The 15,228-nt window shown below is 36.1% G+C and overlaps 1 protein-coding gene across 2 annotated transcripts in view; it reads left to right on the forward strand.

Moving 5' to 3' along the window:
• The window catches only part of LOC125650728 (calpain-9-like), a 46,824-nt gene extending 36,586 nt beyond the window's left edge, over positions 1–10,238 (forward strand). The window contains exons 14-17 of one of the 2 annotated variants that reach the window (XM_056166387.1): positions 2,261–2,329; positions 2,447–2,642; positions 6,138–6,190; positions 6,997–10,238. In XM_056166387.1, the coding sequence (XP_056022362.1) occupies positions 2,261–2,329; positions 2,447–2,642; positions 6,138–6,190; positions 6,997–7,020 (342 nt within the window). In that variant the 3' untranslated portion in view covers positions 7,021–10,238. Of the gene's footprint in view, positions 1–2,260; positions 2,330–2,446; positions 2,643–6,137 lie in introns of both variants that reach the window. The other variant, XM_056166386.1, reaches the window with a different exon arrangement.
• The last annotated feature ends 4,990 nt before the right edge of the window (positions 10,239–15,228 follow it).

The following is a 15,228-nucleotide window of genomic DNA, read 5'->3' on the forward strand; positions in this document are numbered from 1 at the left end:
AGTGTCTGTGAAACAAAGCAGTGTTTGTAAAACAAAGCAGTGTGTGTAAAACAAAGCAGTGTCTGTAAAACAATTTAGCATTGTCTGTAAAACAAAGTGTCTGTAAAACAAAGCATTATCTGTAAAACAAAGTATTGTCTTTAAAACAAAGCAGTGACTGTAAAACAAAGCAGTGACTGTAAAACAAAGCAGTGTTTGTAAAACAAAGCAGTGTCTGTAAAACAAAACAGTGTCTGTAAAACAAAGCAGTGTCTGTAAAACAAAGCATTATCTGTAAAACAAAGTATTGTCTTTAAAACAAAGCATTGTTTGTAAAACAAAGCAGTGACTATAAAACAAAACAGTGTGTGTAAAACAAAGCAGTGTGTGTAAAACAAAGCATTGTCTGTAAAACAAAGCAGTCTGTGTAAAACAAAGCAGTGTCTGTAAAACAAAGCAGTGTCTGTAAAACAATTTAGCATTGTCTGTAAAACAAAGTGTCTGTAAAACAAAGCAGTGTCTGTGAAACAATTTAGCATTGTCTGTAAAACAAAGTGTCTGTAAAACAAAGCAGTGTCTGTAAAACAAAGCAGTATCTGTAAAACAAAGTATTGTCTTTAAAACAAAGCATTGTTTGTGAAACAAAGCAGTGACTATAAAACAAAACAGTGTGTGTAAAATAAAGCATTGTCTGTAAAACAAAGCAGTCTGTGTAAAACAAAGCAGTGTCTGTAAAACAAAGCAGTGTCTGTAAAACAATTTAGCATTGTCTATAAAACAAAGTGTCTGTAAAACAAAGCAGTGTCTGTAAAACAAAGCAGTGTCTGTAAAACAATTTAGCATTGTCTGTAAAACAAAGTGTCTGTAAAACAAAACAGTGTCTGTAAAACAAAGTATTGTCTGTAAAACAAAGCAGTGTCTGTAAAACAAAGCAGTGTCTGTAAAACAAAGCAGTACAATAGTGTTTGTAAAACAAAGCAGTATCTGTAAAACAAAGCAGTGTCTGTAAAACAAAGCAGTGTGTGTAAAACAAAGTATTGTCTGTAAAACAAAGCAGTATCTGTAAAACAAAGCAGTGTCTGTAAAACAAAGCAGTGTGTGTAAAACAAAACAGTGTCTGTAAAACAAAGCAGTGTCTGTAAAACAAAGTATTGTCTGTAAAACAAAGCAGTGTGTGTAAAACAAAGCAGTGTGTGTAAAACAAAGTATTGTCTGTAAAACAAAGCAGTGTGTGTAAAACAAAGCAGTGTCTGTAAAACAAAGCAGTGTCTGTAAAACAAAGCAGTGTGTGTAAAACAAAGTATTGTCTGTAAAACAAAGCAGTGTCTGTAAAACAAAGCAGTGTCTGTAAAACAAAGCAGTGTGTGTAAAACAAAGTATTGTCTGTAAAACAAAGCAGTGTGTGTAAAACAAAGCAGTGTCTGTAAAACAAAGCAGTGTGTGTAAAACAAAGCAGTGTGTGTAAAACAAAGTATTGTCTGTAAAACAAAGCAGTGTCTGTAAAACAAAGCAGTGTCTGTAAAACAAAGCAGTGTCTGTAAAACAAAGCAGTATGTGTAAAACAAAGCAGTGTGTGTAAAACAAAGCAGTGTCTGTAAAACAATTTAGCATTGTCTATAAAACAAAGTGTCTGTAAAACAAAACAGTGTCTGTAAAACAAAGCAGTGTGTGTAAAACAAAGCAGTGTCTGTAAAACAAAGTGTCTGTAAAACAAAGCAGTGTCTGTAAAACAAAGCAGTGTCTGTAAAACAAAGCATTGTCTGTAAAACAAAGCAGTGTGTGTAAAACAAAGCAGTGTGTGTAAAACAAAGCATTGTCTGTAAAACAAAGCAGTGTGTGTAAAACAAAGCAGTGTGTGTAAAACAAAGCAGTATGTGTAAAACAAAGCAGCTTCTGTAAAACAAAGCATTGTCTGTAAAACAAAGCAACTTCTGTAAAACAAAGAAGTGACTGTAAAACAAAACAGTGTCTATAAAACATAGCAGTATTTGAAACAAAGCATTGTCATAAATGCAATAACCTTTTAACTCTTTGATTTAATAGAGCTGTATACCTTGACATTATGAGATTGATTACTCTTCATTATTTTCATTTTTTTAATCATAAAGCTGCTGCTCTGATATGTCAATAATATATAAGTGTCAGGAGATAATCTGTTTTATCAATAGTTTAAAGATACGGTACAGTGAGCATATATACACCATACATGTACATCTGAATTTGATAAATACAATCTACAGGGTTTATTCTTTAATTTGGCTTTTCCTTAACTCGTTGTTAGGTAGATGGATCAGGTAAACTTGGCTTTACAGAGTTTTTGTACCTGTGGAATTTACTGCGCAGTTGGAAGGTAGGAATACATTGTACATATAATAGATATGGAATGGTTCTGCTGTTTAATTGATTTCAGTTGCTACTGACTGTGTACTTGACATTTAGTTAAATTATGTACTGTGTTGTGTTACAGAAACTATTTTACCAGTATGATGTAGACGGATCAGGCATGCTTAATTCATTCGAGCTCAGACGAGTTCTTGGAGCAGCAGGGTTCAAGGTAGACAACTCCACGATGAAATCACTGGTGTGGCGTTACGCAGACGAGAAATTCCAAATCAGTCTGGACAACTACTTCATCTGTCTGTGTCGTCTGATGAAGCTGTTTAGTGAGTGTCTATATCTGTCTGTCTGATGAAGCTGTGTAGTGAGTGTCTATATCTGTCTGTCTGATGAAGCTGTGTAGTGAGTGTCTATATCTGTCTGTCTGATGAAGCTGTTTAGTGAGTGTCTATATCTGTCTGTCTGATGAGCCTCACATTATTGAAAGAACACCGCAATTTTTTTATTTTCAAAATGTCAACACTCAAGGTCATTTACCAGATATGGAAGGAAATGATTTCCAGGTGATGTCTTAAATCAGACTTCTTGATTTTTCACAATGAAACTTTATACTCAGTTCAGTTAAGGCTTCCCGGGAACAATTACAGTGCTGTATTTAAATGTACCTCATTGCACTTCGCATCATATGACGTCACAATAAAAATATACGTCACGACGTACAAGTTCTTAAATTACAGTTGTATCACGGGGAAAATATAATAGTATGTCGTTATTTACTTCTGTTGTCAAGTGATAAGCAGTATACATGAAAATTTTTCTTGTCAAATGCTTATCATATAATCATATATTATTTCTTTTTCAAATCAAATCACTCTGCATTTATCATATCTAGTTTGCACGAAGGTGATGTTCATTTTATATTGTTACCTTGAAATCGCCCCTACATATTCTCCTGATTCGGATTAGCACTGCGTTTAATTTACATAATTATTGCGACCAGCTGCAGTAAATGTTAAACTGCAACGATGTACAGTGTATGGTGGTGCTTAATGTTTATATATTTATATTCTTATTACATTGATATATCAGAAAAGTGTTGAGAGCAACTTCTGACACAAAAAGAAACCCCTTTCTGCATCTGATAATCTCTTGCATACTCTCGAAAATTAAGAAATATGCTGCATTAGATGAATTTTAAACTTCCTTCATTCTATCGGAGAACTTGCTCCCAAAACTTTTCAGTTAATGTAAAGGAGGCTCTGTTTTTCAATATTAAAAGGGTCGGCCTGCATGTAACCGATATCGTTGCACTTTTGTAATTATCACAATAATTTTGTTGGTTCTAAATATATAATGTCACGTGATAGTCTCGTGATGTTAAAGACATGCCTCGATGAAAATATATGGAAGCCTACTGGGTATCGGTTTAAACATCGTTTCGTTCTCTTATATTTTTCATTAAATATTTTCCATATAAAACACGAAAGGCCATTTTATGAATCTGTTTTACTTTGTTTTTGTATGGGATGCCTTAATTCAATTGAGTATGAAGTATCCATGCCTTCAGGGTACCCCCTATTGTTGTTTGGGGTCTATGGGTCAAACAAGAATGTAGTAAGAAATCATTCAGATAGTATCAAAAACACTATGGAGATTTAAAGATGCAATTTAAAGATATGAGGAGTCTCTATTACAAGAGGATGACCCTTATTGATTTTTAGGGCAAAAGGTCAAAGGTCATCAGATTACGTACTGTAACAAGTGATGCCAAACGATATCTCGATCCGACACTATGATTTTAGCTTAAAGGGAAAGGCAACCCTAACCACATATTTGCTTTTATGAATAACGTATTACTTACTGATATCGTAATTGACAGTCTTTAACAACAAAAATCCTTGATTAACAATTAAATGAATATTAATCTATCTTGTATTTTGAATTACCCACCGCTAAGAGAGTGGCCATTGAAGTTTAATTTATGACGTCACAACGTCTATTCCGGTTTATTTCATCAGCAACACTGTAAACATGACAAGTCACGAACAGTTAAGTTTGGAGCCGTATAGAATTGAGCCCGTTCTTTCGCAGGAAGAAATTGAGAAAAGAAGACGTTTGGTTGAGTCGTAGACAAGGCAGACGGTAAACGTTCTTCATACAAATGTCTTGAACCTCAACTTGTCATTACGCAAGTGATGGATCCACAGTTTACGTAGTCTTTTCTTTTCAAATGACTTGGTTGAGTCGGGAATTCGAAGAAAAAACCCCAACTTTATTCACATCTCCCCTTCACATTAGTGTAATTAACTGCTTGCCTTCGTGGCATTCGTAAAATCTACCACATGCACAACTTTGATGATCTAGCTCACAGGTGCTTGAGTTCACGACCCCCCCCCCCCCCCCTTCCAAATAAGCTACATGAGTTGTTTTAATTAATATTTTTGTTGAAAATATTTCTAATGCATGTCAACGTCTTGCATACCCATAAAGTCCAAAATACATGTAATTCAAAATAAGCCCTTTTAAAAAAATACCCTCACTGGTTATTATAAGTTCTGTTATAATAACCAGTGGGGGTATTTTTTTCAAAGGCTTATTATACCCCCCGAACAAAGTTCAGGGGAGTATATAGGAATCACTCTGTCCATATGTCCGTCCGTCCGTCTGTCTGTCTGTGCAGATTCGTGTCCAGGCCATAACTTCTTTGTTCTTTGACTTCTTTGACTTAGTCATACCATATTTGGCACACAGGTGGATCACCATTAGACGATGTGTCGAGTACCTTCATGACCTCTATATGACCTTGACCTCAAGGTCAAAATTAAAAGTTTTTTTTACAATGGATCCGTGTCCGGGCAATAACTTTTTTGTTTTTTGACATAGGAATACCATATTTGACATATGAGTGTATCACCATGAGACAATATGTCATGTACCTTCATGACCTCTATATGACCTTGAACTTTGACCTCAATGTCAAAATCAATTATAGGGTTTTGACATAGTCATACCATAAGACATGGGTGTATCACCATGAGACTATGTGTCATGTACATTCATGACCTCTTTATGACCTTGACCTTTGATCTCAAGGTCAAAATTATAGGTTTATGCCATGGATTTGTGTTCGGACTATATCTTTAATTTTCTTCTACAAAGGCATACCATATTTTTACACTCAGGAAAGAGGTAATTTTTACCTATTAACAACACCCTTTGGGAGATTGGGGTAAGTGGGGGGTATTCTTAGTGAGCATTGCTCACACAGTACCTCTTGTTTTGAATTATTTTGGACTTTATGAGTATGCAAGACATTGTTGACATGCATTAGAAATATTTTCAAAAAAAAAAAAAATTAAATCAACTCGCGTAGCTTATTCGGAGGGGTGTGTGTGTGCTGAACCCAAGCACCTGTGGATGATCTTAGAATCTCATCAAAACCGGAACAGACGGTGTGACGTCAAAATTATTGATTTTTGTGTTCTTCATGAATACAAAAGAGTTACACATCATGGCAGCCTCTATAGATTGCGGGAATTTCAATTTTTGATGTTTTCAAATTAGTACTGAAGCTTATCTAGGCCATATATCAACAGAATTTTATGACAAATCTTTATCACATGATTAATCCTATCATTTATCATGTAAAAATATTTTGGGTTGCCTTTCCCTTTAATACTTTGCAAGACAAAGTCTTTTCAAAATGTTTCCATTATTCAAAAAGCAGAAATCCAATAAATGAAAAATAGGAGGGGAACATAATTTTTGAGAGATCATTTTATGTCTTTTCTTCAATAAATCTTAAATCATTTTGTTTGCAGATGATTTTAACAAGTTTAAGAAAAATGATGAAGTCACCTTTTCCTTATCACAGGTGAGTTTTCATATATTGTGGTCTCATGTCTGATGTTTACTTGATGTATATGAACAAATTCATGTATATATTTAAAATAAAAAATAAAAATGGCGTACGGGTTTACTGCTGATGAAATTCACGTCAGGTGTTTTAATCAAGTCCTGCATATAACTGTTCTTAAGAGCTGTAGTTTTAAAGGTTAACAAATATTGTATTAATGGGAAAACAAAACATCAAGATGTAGGATGTTTTTCATATAATACAAGAAAACTCAATACACATGATGAAGTATATGTATCAATGATTACAACACTTTCAAGAAATATATATAAATGTGCATATTTAAACATTTTGCTTTTATGACTTGAACATTTTGAAATCAATGAAAATTTCTGCATGCATATAAATGTGCATATTTAAACATTTTGCTTTTATGACTTGAACATTTTGAAACCAATGAAAATTTCTGCATGCTGGCAGTGAATGTGCTGCACTGTACAACAGAACTGCTGGAATCTTTTCCTTTTAAATGAGAAATGAATATTATTGAAGAAGGAACCATTCCTTTTCATAAAATGATACATGTACATGTATGTGATTATGTTCTATGTATAATTATTCACATGACTCTAAATTTTAATCGCTTAGCTCCATAACTGAGGATTTATGGCATAAACTTGTAGAAAACAACCACTTTTCTTAAGTATTTAGGATGAAACGTGAAATAAAAAGTCAGGTTTTTGAAATTCTGTGAAGCGTATGTAGTTGCCATTTTCAGTGCAGGCTGGTGAAAGTACTTAAAATGGATACTTTTTTTTTTGCAGTGGTTACAGAAAGGTGTGTCATGATGCAGGACGCTGAGTACATTAGACCACTAGTATGAACACTTCATATATCATGTCAACTGTGATAGTGACATATATGTTCCAAGTTCCCATGATGCAGTGCAGCAATGTCACATGACCTACTTTTGTTTGTGATAGATTGATGAGGTGAATTGATGTTTTGCTGTGGTACTGGAGAGAATGTTGTCCTCAGTGTTAGGTACTAATGGTTACTTCGTTAAAACAGGGTCTGTGTGTCAGTATCAGCTCAACAACCTCAGGGTATTGTGTGTGATAGGTCTATCTGAAGATGTCAAAGATCAGAATCCATATTTATTTAGATATTAATTTCCTTCAAAGTTGATGATATTTTGATATTTTTATGTCCAGTATGTCTGTGGCTAAAAGCTTAACATACACATGTAGGTTATATACCTTGTTATTCGGTGAGTGTAAGTCTTGTAAAACCTGTTTAATTGTGCCTTCTTTTGATGACCTTGACCTTCAACCTATTTATCAAAATTTTTAGCAATACTCGCTCTTAAACTACAAATGACTTTTTTTTTTAATATTTAGTGGGTATAAATAATCCTTCTTGTTTCATGGCCTTTCAACTGATGCTATGTTTGATGACCTTTCGAACTTTACAGGGACCTTAATTCCTCTTTCCAAATAATTTGATTTAGTGACTGTGACTGGACCTTTGAAATGGTGCCATGATGTTTGACCTTATGACCTTTGTATGGACCTTTTGATCCACTTATTAAATATATAGAATTGCTTTTTCCTTTTTTTACATGACGGTAAGTAAGAGCCTTTGATACATGCCATGTGTAATCCTCATAACAAGGGCTCTCCAAATACACGCGATAGAAATGTACTAGCATTTGGTAGGCACCAGAAGCATTGTGTCTCGTTTACGTATTATATTTTTGAGCATTCCAGATCATGACTCGGTAATTTCACAAGCAGGCAGCTACTCTTTTTATCAGATGTGGGTAAACCGAATCGGGAATAATGCAGCAAGATTATAAAAATATGTGTCATAGCGCACAGCGTACATTCTATTGGATGATGCCAGTATGTGTCATTTGTTGTCTTGTTAGACCCTGTCCATTGGTCATTGTTTGTTTACAGAGTACGTCTTGTTTGTTTGTGTTATGGTGGTGTGAGAACAATAGAAGGAAAACTGGGTAATTTAGGAAATTAAAGAAATAATGAAAGAAGTGGATCGTGCAGAAATGACCCTCATGTTTCTATTGTTTGATATCGCCATAAAACAAACACACTAGACATTTATTTCTTTTATTTATATCTTGTTATTTAACTTGTTTGTATCTTGTGTGTGTCTTGGATATAGGAGTTACATGTATGTTTAGTTGGAAGGCCACTTTTGTGTCACTTCTTGTCTAGAGAAATATAAATTACAACAGCTGCTCACAAAACACTGGTAACTGTAGATATTTCAGAATGTCTGTTCATGAGATTTATTGGGTAGCTTGCACAACTTTTAATTTGTTTATCAAATTTTCATTTTTGAATTAACTTCCTGAAATTTTACAAACATGTTGTGTGTGTAATTTCAAGTAGGTACATGTAGTAGTTTTAAATGTTTTAAAGTTTTAATTTTTGGAATATACTATGTTTTAAAGTATACATATAATTTTTGGAATAGACTGTTTTAAAGTATTACATATAGTTTTTGGAATAGGCTATGTTTTATGGTAAAGGGTTATTTGTGTTGGCAACCTCTGTGTTATTCTTTCTTAAGTGGATATAATTCTGATTAGTAAATATACATGTACTTGTGCAATTGTTACTACTCGCCTATTTCCGTAACAGCAAATGAACCTCGTATGTGGATTGGCCATCAGAGTCTGTTGCTATGTGTACACAAATGTAACTATGATGCCACAGTCGTACGTTACAATATGAAACGCGACCTTTCAACTGCATCTAAGATATCATACAATCTGTAAGGTTCTACCACTATCAATTTCCACTTATATGTTTATGTATTAGAGTGAATTAGACGTTAATGATACCAAAACTGAATCTGCGCGGTGAAAATATAAATAACACATTATACAGGGATTTGATTCTGGCCTTTTAACCTCATCCACATGCATGCTTCCGGTGAAGAAATGCTTCGATTTGATGCAATTCTTGCACCTATCCACGTCCGAGTCTTCTTACCAGTTACGAAAAAGGATGAATTACACGTGATCCGATTGGTACTTGTACTAAATTAAGTTGTTTAGTGGTTTAAATAAATTTCACTGAAATTTTACTCATGATTTTATTCACATCTCTCTATCTCAATAATTTCAATATCAACATCTATTTTTTTTTTGTTTTTGTTAGATATGCATGTACTAGATAATATTATTTCATTGATAAAATTGTACAGTGAAACCTGCTTAATCCAACACCTGTGCAATCTGTTTCACTGGACATTCCAATCCTTATCTTCATTTTCAATGTTTTTACACTGTTTATTCTAACTCACTGTGTATTCTGATAAAAAATATTTGCCTCCCAGTGCATGTTGGATAAGACAGGTTTCACTGTACTTACAACTCTCTATCATTCATTTAATATGGACATCACTATTTTCGTTTTTGATTTTTAAGTTACAGGAGAGATGAGAATTTTTATTGATACTTTATTGTTTAGTAAATTTGTTATAATTGATACATTACATTTGCTAATTGTAACCGTGACAAATCTGTAGTTTTTGGTGCAAATTAATTGGTCAACTTTAAATCAAATGACATCTGGTCTGCTTATATAAGCACATTGACACCACTTTTATTTCTGATTCTCTAATTGGTACTAGATGTAGATAATAAATGATATATACTTTGCAGAAAATGTTGATGGCTTCATAATTAGGCAGCCAACTTTCTTGTTGTCATACAATTTCAATCATTAATTATTGTGTATTTTAATTTACAGACATTTGATGTGATATTCTACTTTGTTGTATATTGCAATGGTCGATATTTTCTTAGAAATTGCTTCTGAAATGATCTTTGAGCTTGTACGAGTCTATTGACTTTTGGAGATCTGATATTGATTGACTTTTTGAAATGTTTTAAATTTTTTTAGTATTTTACAGGTAGTTGTATTTGTGTGTTTTAAGAGACATTTTTATCTGTTATTGGATATGCCACTGTTATGTATTTTTAAGATTATCATTTTATAATAAGTCACTGTCATTAATAAACATCATAATGAAAGAGAAGGGCTTATTATCCATGCCTATGACCCAATGATTAACATTATGTTTGGTAATTAAAATTACGATTTGTATGATGTCTGCCTGTGTGTGTTGGAGAACATTTTAATATAAAGCTTAAATTGCATCAATGGTAGGTTGTTCAGGACCATTATAAATGAAGTCTCTTAATTTTAAGGTTAAAGTTCACTGATATTTCTACATTTATTTACACACACCTTAAAGGTTTTCAAATGGATAAACTGGAAACTTGTGAAAAATTTTCATGCAGCCATCCAGACATGTACATATAGTGAATGTGTGAAGTTGAAAGATCTGATGTCCACAAAATTGGATGGAACCACAGCAGTGATGTGCAACACAATGTTAGTCACTCATTGGTGGTGAAAGACTTTAGCAATGATATGCATTAAGGTAGCTCCATCCTCATGTGACTTATCAATATTAATGGTTAAAATGGAAAAAACTTTATTAATTTCCACTCAATATAGTTTAATTTAATTAATAACCAAAGAAAATGTATATGTTGCCATTTTTTTTAAGATGTCAGACATATAAAAACAGAAGTATACATCAACATCAGAAAATCACACATTTTCATTAAAGCTGTATGACCCGATGTTCATGTATTATTTTTGTACATAATTACTTTAAAGCAGATTAATTACTTTATAAAGTTACTAACTTTCCCTTAATTACATGCTTGAAAACATCTGCATGTAAAAGAAAACAGTGCGAATATTATTTAGAAAGTAAATATAGTGGCTACATATATAAATCATCCCATAATAGACGTCTATAAATAGACCCACGCGCGTCAGGGGAATCCCAACATGATGTATTAACTCATACGCAACTGTCTAGTTTTAAGGCTGAAAGGGCGTAAAACAACGAATTACTAAGAGGTATTTGATATTTTTATTTCTATTAAACTTATGGTACGGCACTGTTATAACAAAATACACAGCTTTACACAGATAAAACCAGCGATGATCTGAAAGTTTGAACTGGTCACGTGACTCACTTGAAATGGCAGAGTGACGCGGTTATTTGTAAACATCGATTTAAAATCAAATTATTTGGGTTAAAACAGGTGAAATAATTTATGATATGTCGTATAGTCTCATAACTATATACGTGCGATGATTTAATAGCGTTTTTACGAGATGGAAAAAAATATTGTAATTCGAACCATACAGCTTTAAACAGATCTAGAATAATAAAAATAGAGAAAAACTTGTTGAAATGACAAAATTTAAATATCAACAGTTTAAAAAAACTGCTAATTCATAAATATGTTTAGATCAATTGTGGATTTTAGGGAAACCAACGTATAATAGACTTCCAGTAGAGGAAATTCCAGCATAGAAGTTATTGCCCTTGACAACATTTTAAAATCATAAATAATTGATTATCTATGGAAAATATAAACTTTTTCAGTATTAATAGTTTACCAGATTTTTTTTATTATATCCAGTGAATAAAATTCCTCAGAAAGATATATTTCTATCATCTACATGAATTTAGCATTCCACCTGGAATACTTAACTATACCTACAATGTAAATTATGCGACAGTGGCATTCTTTTCATGTTCAAAGCGCAAATGCTTTTTGTGACGTATGCAGGTGTAAAAAGTCACAGTTCACACTCTAAATGAAATTCATGTCTTAAATATATTCACTTCTTAGAGAGTTCTGAAAAGTGGCCCCGCCCTCGGAAGGCTCCAGGTGGTACCCCTTCAGCCCCAAAATGAGGGCAGAAAATGGTAGTCCGAAGGGTCACCTTACCTGCATACTCCTTTCGCAGACTCTTCAAAGAATAATTTGTTTTTAACTTTCATTATGACCCTATTTGAGGTAAAATTAGGAACTTTCAGGTGAGTTATTGCCCTTAAAGGCATATGTGATCCTTTTAAGGGTTCTATATCTTTGATTTTGTTCTTTTCTCAGTTTCATTTCATTCGAACACCCCATATTCAATCATTAGAGAGGTCTGAAATGTGGCTTCAACTCGGGAGGTCCCAGTTGGTACCCCTAGAGCCCCAAATTGAAGGGGAAAGTGATAGTCCTAGAGGTTCCCACCTTGCCTGCATACTCCTTTTGCGGGCTCCTCAAAGATTAAATTGTTTTCAGGTGAGCTCAGTTGCCCTTAAAGGTATATGTGACCCCCTTTAGGTGTTGTATATGTTTGAATTTGTTGTTCTCTATCCCTTTCTCAGTTGCATTTCATTTGAACACCCATATTCAATCATTACAGAGGTCCGAAATGTGGCCTCACCTTCTGGAGGCCCCAGTTGGTACCCTACAGCCCCAAATTGAGGGGGGAAATAGTAGTCCAAGGGGTCCCCAATCTTGACTTCATAGTCCTTTGGTGGACTCTTTAAAGATTTAAGTTGTTATTAACCTGCATTATGACCCTATGTGATGTGACATTAGAAACTTTTAGGTGAGCTCAATTGCCTTCAAGGATCAAATTTGATAATTAAGAATATGTTTATCAATTGTGGAAAAATTATCAATTTTGATCAATTATTTGCTAAATTTTAGTATTCCTTCTGAGTACTCTCAGTACTTTGATGGATTTTCTTATTGGTCGCTGATGATGCCTATCAGCGCAACTTGCAGAATCTTTAATTTAAATGTTTTGTGAAAATATTTGTATCGATTGATTTGTTGGTCCATCATCGTAGCTCATTGGACTGGTGATCTCGAGTTCAAACCCACCTGCATGTCTTTTGTTCATAATGTGTTGAAATAATTTTTTGGAAAATCATGTTTTTATCCTTTGCATATTTTCTGCCTTTTTGGCATATATAATTATCATATATCATCATATCTTTTATGATTAAATCAATTTGTGCTGATTTGAGAAACTATTTCAGGGTGTAGTGAGCCACCATAATGTGTTTATATCAAACTTTCAAAAATGATGCACATGTGTTAATACCTGTGTAACACACAACAGGTATCTGGAATAAGAAAGAATATAATAATAATATATATATATATATGTGTGTGTGTATGTGTGTGTGTTCAAGACTTAAATCCAATTTTAAAAGTGATTTTACATAAGAATTTGTTATAATACGAATCAATGACAAAAAACTATCTTTGAGGAGAGGGTTATTTTGATAACTAATGTTGGGTAATTAAAAGGAGAAGGGGAGCTTGACGAGTGGAGGGAGGGGCAGGGAACGGGCACTTAGTTATAGCTTGACGAGTGGAGGGAGGGGCAGGGAACGGGCACTTAGTTATAGCTTGACGAGTGGAGGGAGGGGTAGGGAACGGGCACTTAGTTATAGCTTGACGAGTGGAGGGAGGGGTAGGGAACGGGCACTTAGTTATAGCTTGACGAGTGGAGGGAGGGGTAGGGAACGGGCACTTAGTTATAGCTTGACGAGTGGAGGGAGGGGCAGGGAACGGGCACTTAGTTATAGCTTGACGAGTGGAGGGAGGGGTAGGGAACGGGCACTTAGTTATAGCTTGACGAGTGGAGGGAGGGGCAGGGAACGGGCACTTAGTTATAGCTTGACGAGTGGAGGGAGGGGCAGGGAACGGGCACTTAGTTATAGCTTGACGAGTGGAGGGAGGGGTAGGGAACGGGCACTTAGTTATAGCTTGACGAGTGGAGGGAGGGGCAGGGAACGGGCACTTAGTTATAGCTTGACGAGTGGAGGGAGGGGCAGGGAACGGGCACTTAGTTATAGCTTGACGAGTGGAGGGAGGGGTAGGGAACGGGCACTTAGTTATAGCTTGACGAGTGGAGGGAGGGGCAGGGAACGGGCACTTAGTTATAGCTTGACGAGTGGAGGGAGGGGCAGGGAACGGGCACTTAGTTATAGCTTGACGAGTGGAGGGAGGGGTAGGGAACGGGCACTTAGTTATAGCTTGACGAGTGGAGGGAGGGGTAGGGAACGGGCACTTAGTTATAGCTTGACGAGTGGAGGGAGGGGTAGGGAACGGGCACTTAGTTATAGCTTGACGAGTGGAGGGAGGGGTAGGGAACGGGCACTTAGTTATAGCTTGACGAGTGGAGGGAGGGGTAGGGAACGGGCACTTAGTTATAGCTTGACGAGTGGAGGGAGGGGTAGGGAACGGGCACTTAGTTATAGCTTGACGAGTGGAGGGAGGGGCAGGGAACGGGCACTTAGTTATAGCTTGACGAGTGGAGGGAGGGGCAGGGAACGGGCACTTAGTTATAGCTTGACGAGTGGAGGGAGGGGTAGGGAACGGGCACTTAGTTATTGCTTGACGAGTGGAGGGAGGGGTAGGGAACGGGCACTTAGTTATAGCTTGACGAGTGGAGGGAGGGGCAGGGAACGGGCACTTAGTTATAGCTTGACGAGTGGAGGGAGGGGTAGGGAACGGGCACTTAGTTATAGCTTGACGAGTGGAGGGAGGGGTAGGGAACGGGCACTTAGTTATAGCTTGACGAGTGGAGGGAGGGGTAGGGAACGGGCACTTAGTTATAGCTTGACGAGTGGAGGGAGGGGTAGGGAACGGGCACTTAGTTATAGCTTGACGAGTGGAGGGAGGGGCAGGGAACGGGCACTTAGTTATAGCTTGACGAGTGGAGGGAGGGGCAGGGAACGGGCACTTAGTTATAGCTTGACGAGTGGAGGGAGGGGCAGGGAACGGGCACTTAGTTATAGCTTGACGAGTGGAGGGAGGGGTAGGGAACGGGCACTTAGTTATAGCTTGACGAGTGGAGGGAGGGGCAGGGAACGGGCACTTAGTTATAGCTTGACGAGTGGAGGGAGGGGCAGGGAACGGGCACTTAGTTATAGCTTGACGAGTGGAGGGAGGGGTAGGGAACGGGCACTTAGTTATAGCTTGACGAGTGGAGGGAGGGGTAGGGAACGGGCACTTAGTTATATATCGCTTGGGGGCCAGGGGTAAGAGAAAGAAGATTAAAAAGGTGGTAAGAAAGAGAAAAGTTACAAGAGGAATACACACACACCACATCCATATACCAACGTTTCACTACATG

The sequence above is a fragment of the Ostrea edulis genome, chromosome 5 (assembly GCF_947568905.1).
Source record: "Ostrea edulis chromosome 5, xbOstEdul1.1, whole genome shotgun sequence".
Taxonomy (NCBI): domain Eukaryota; kingdom Metazoa; phylum Mollusca; class Bivalvia; order Ostreida; family Ostreidae; genus Ostrea; species Ostrea edulis.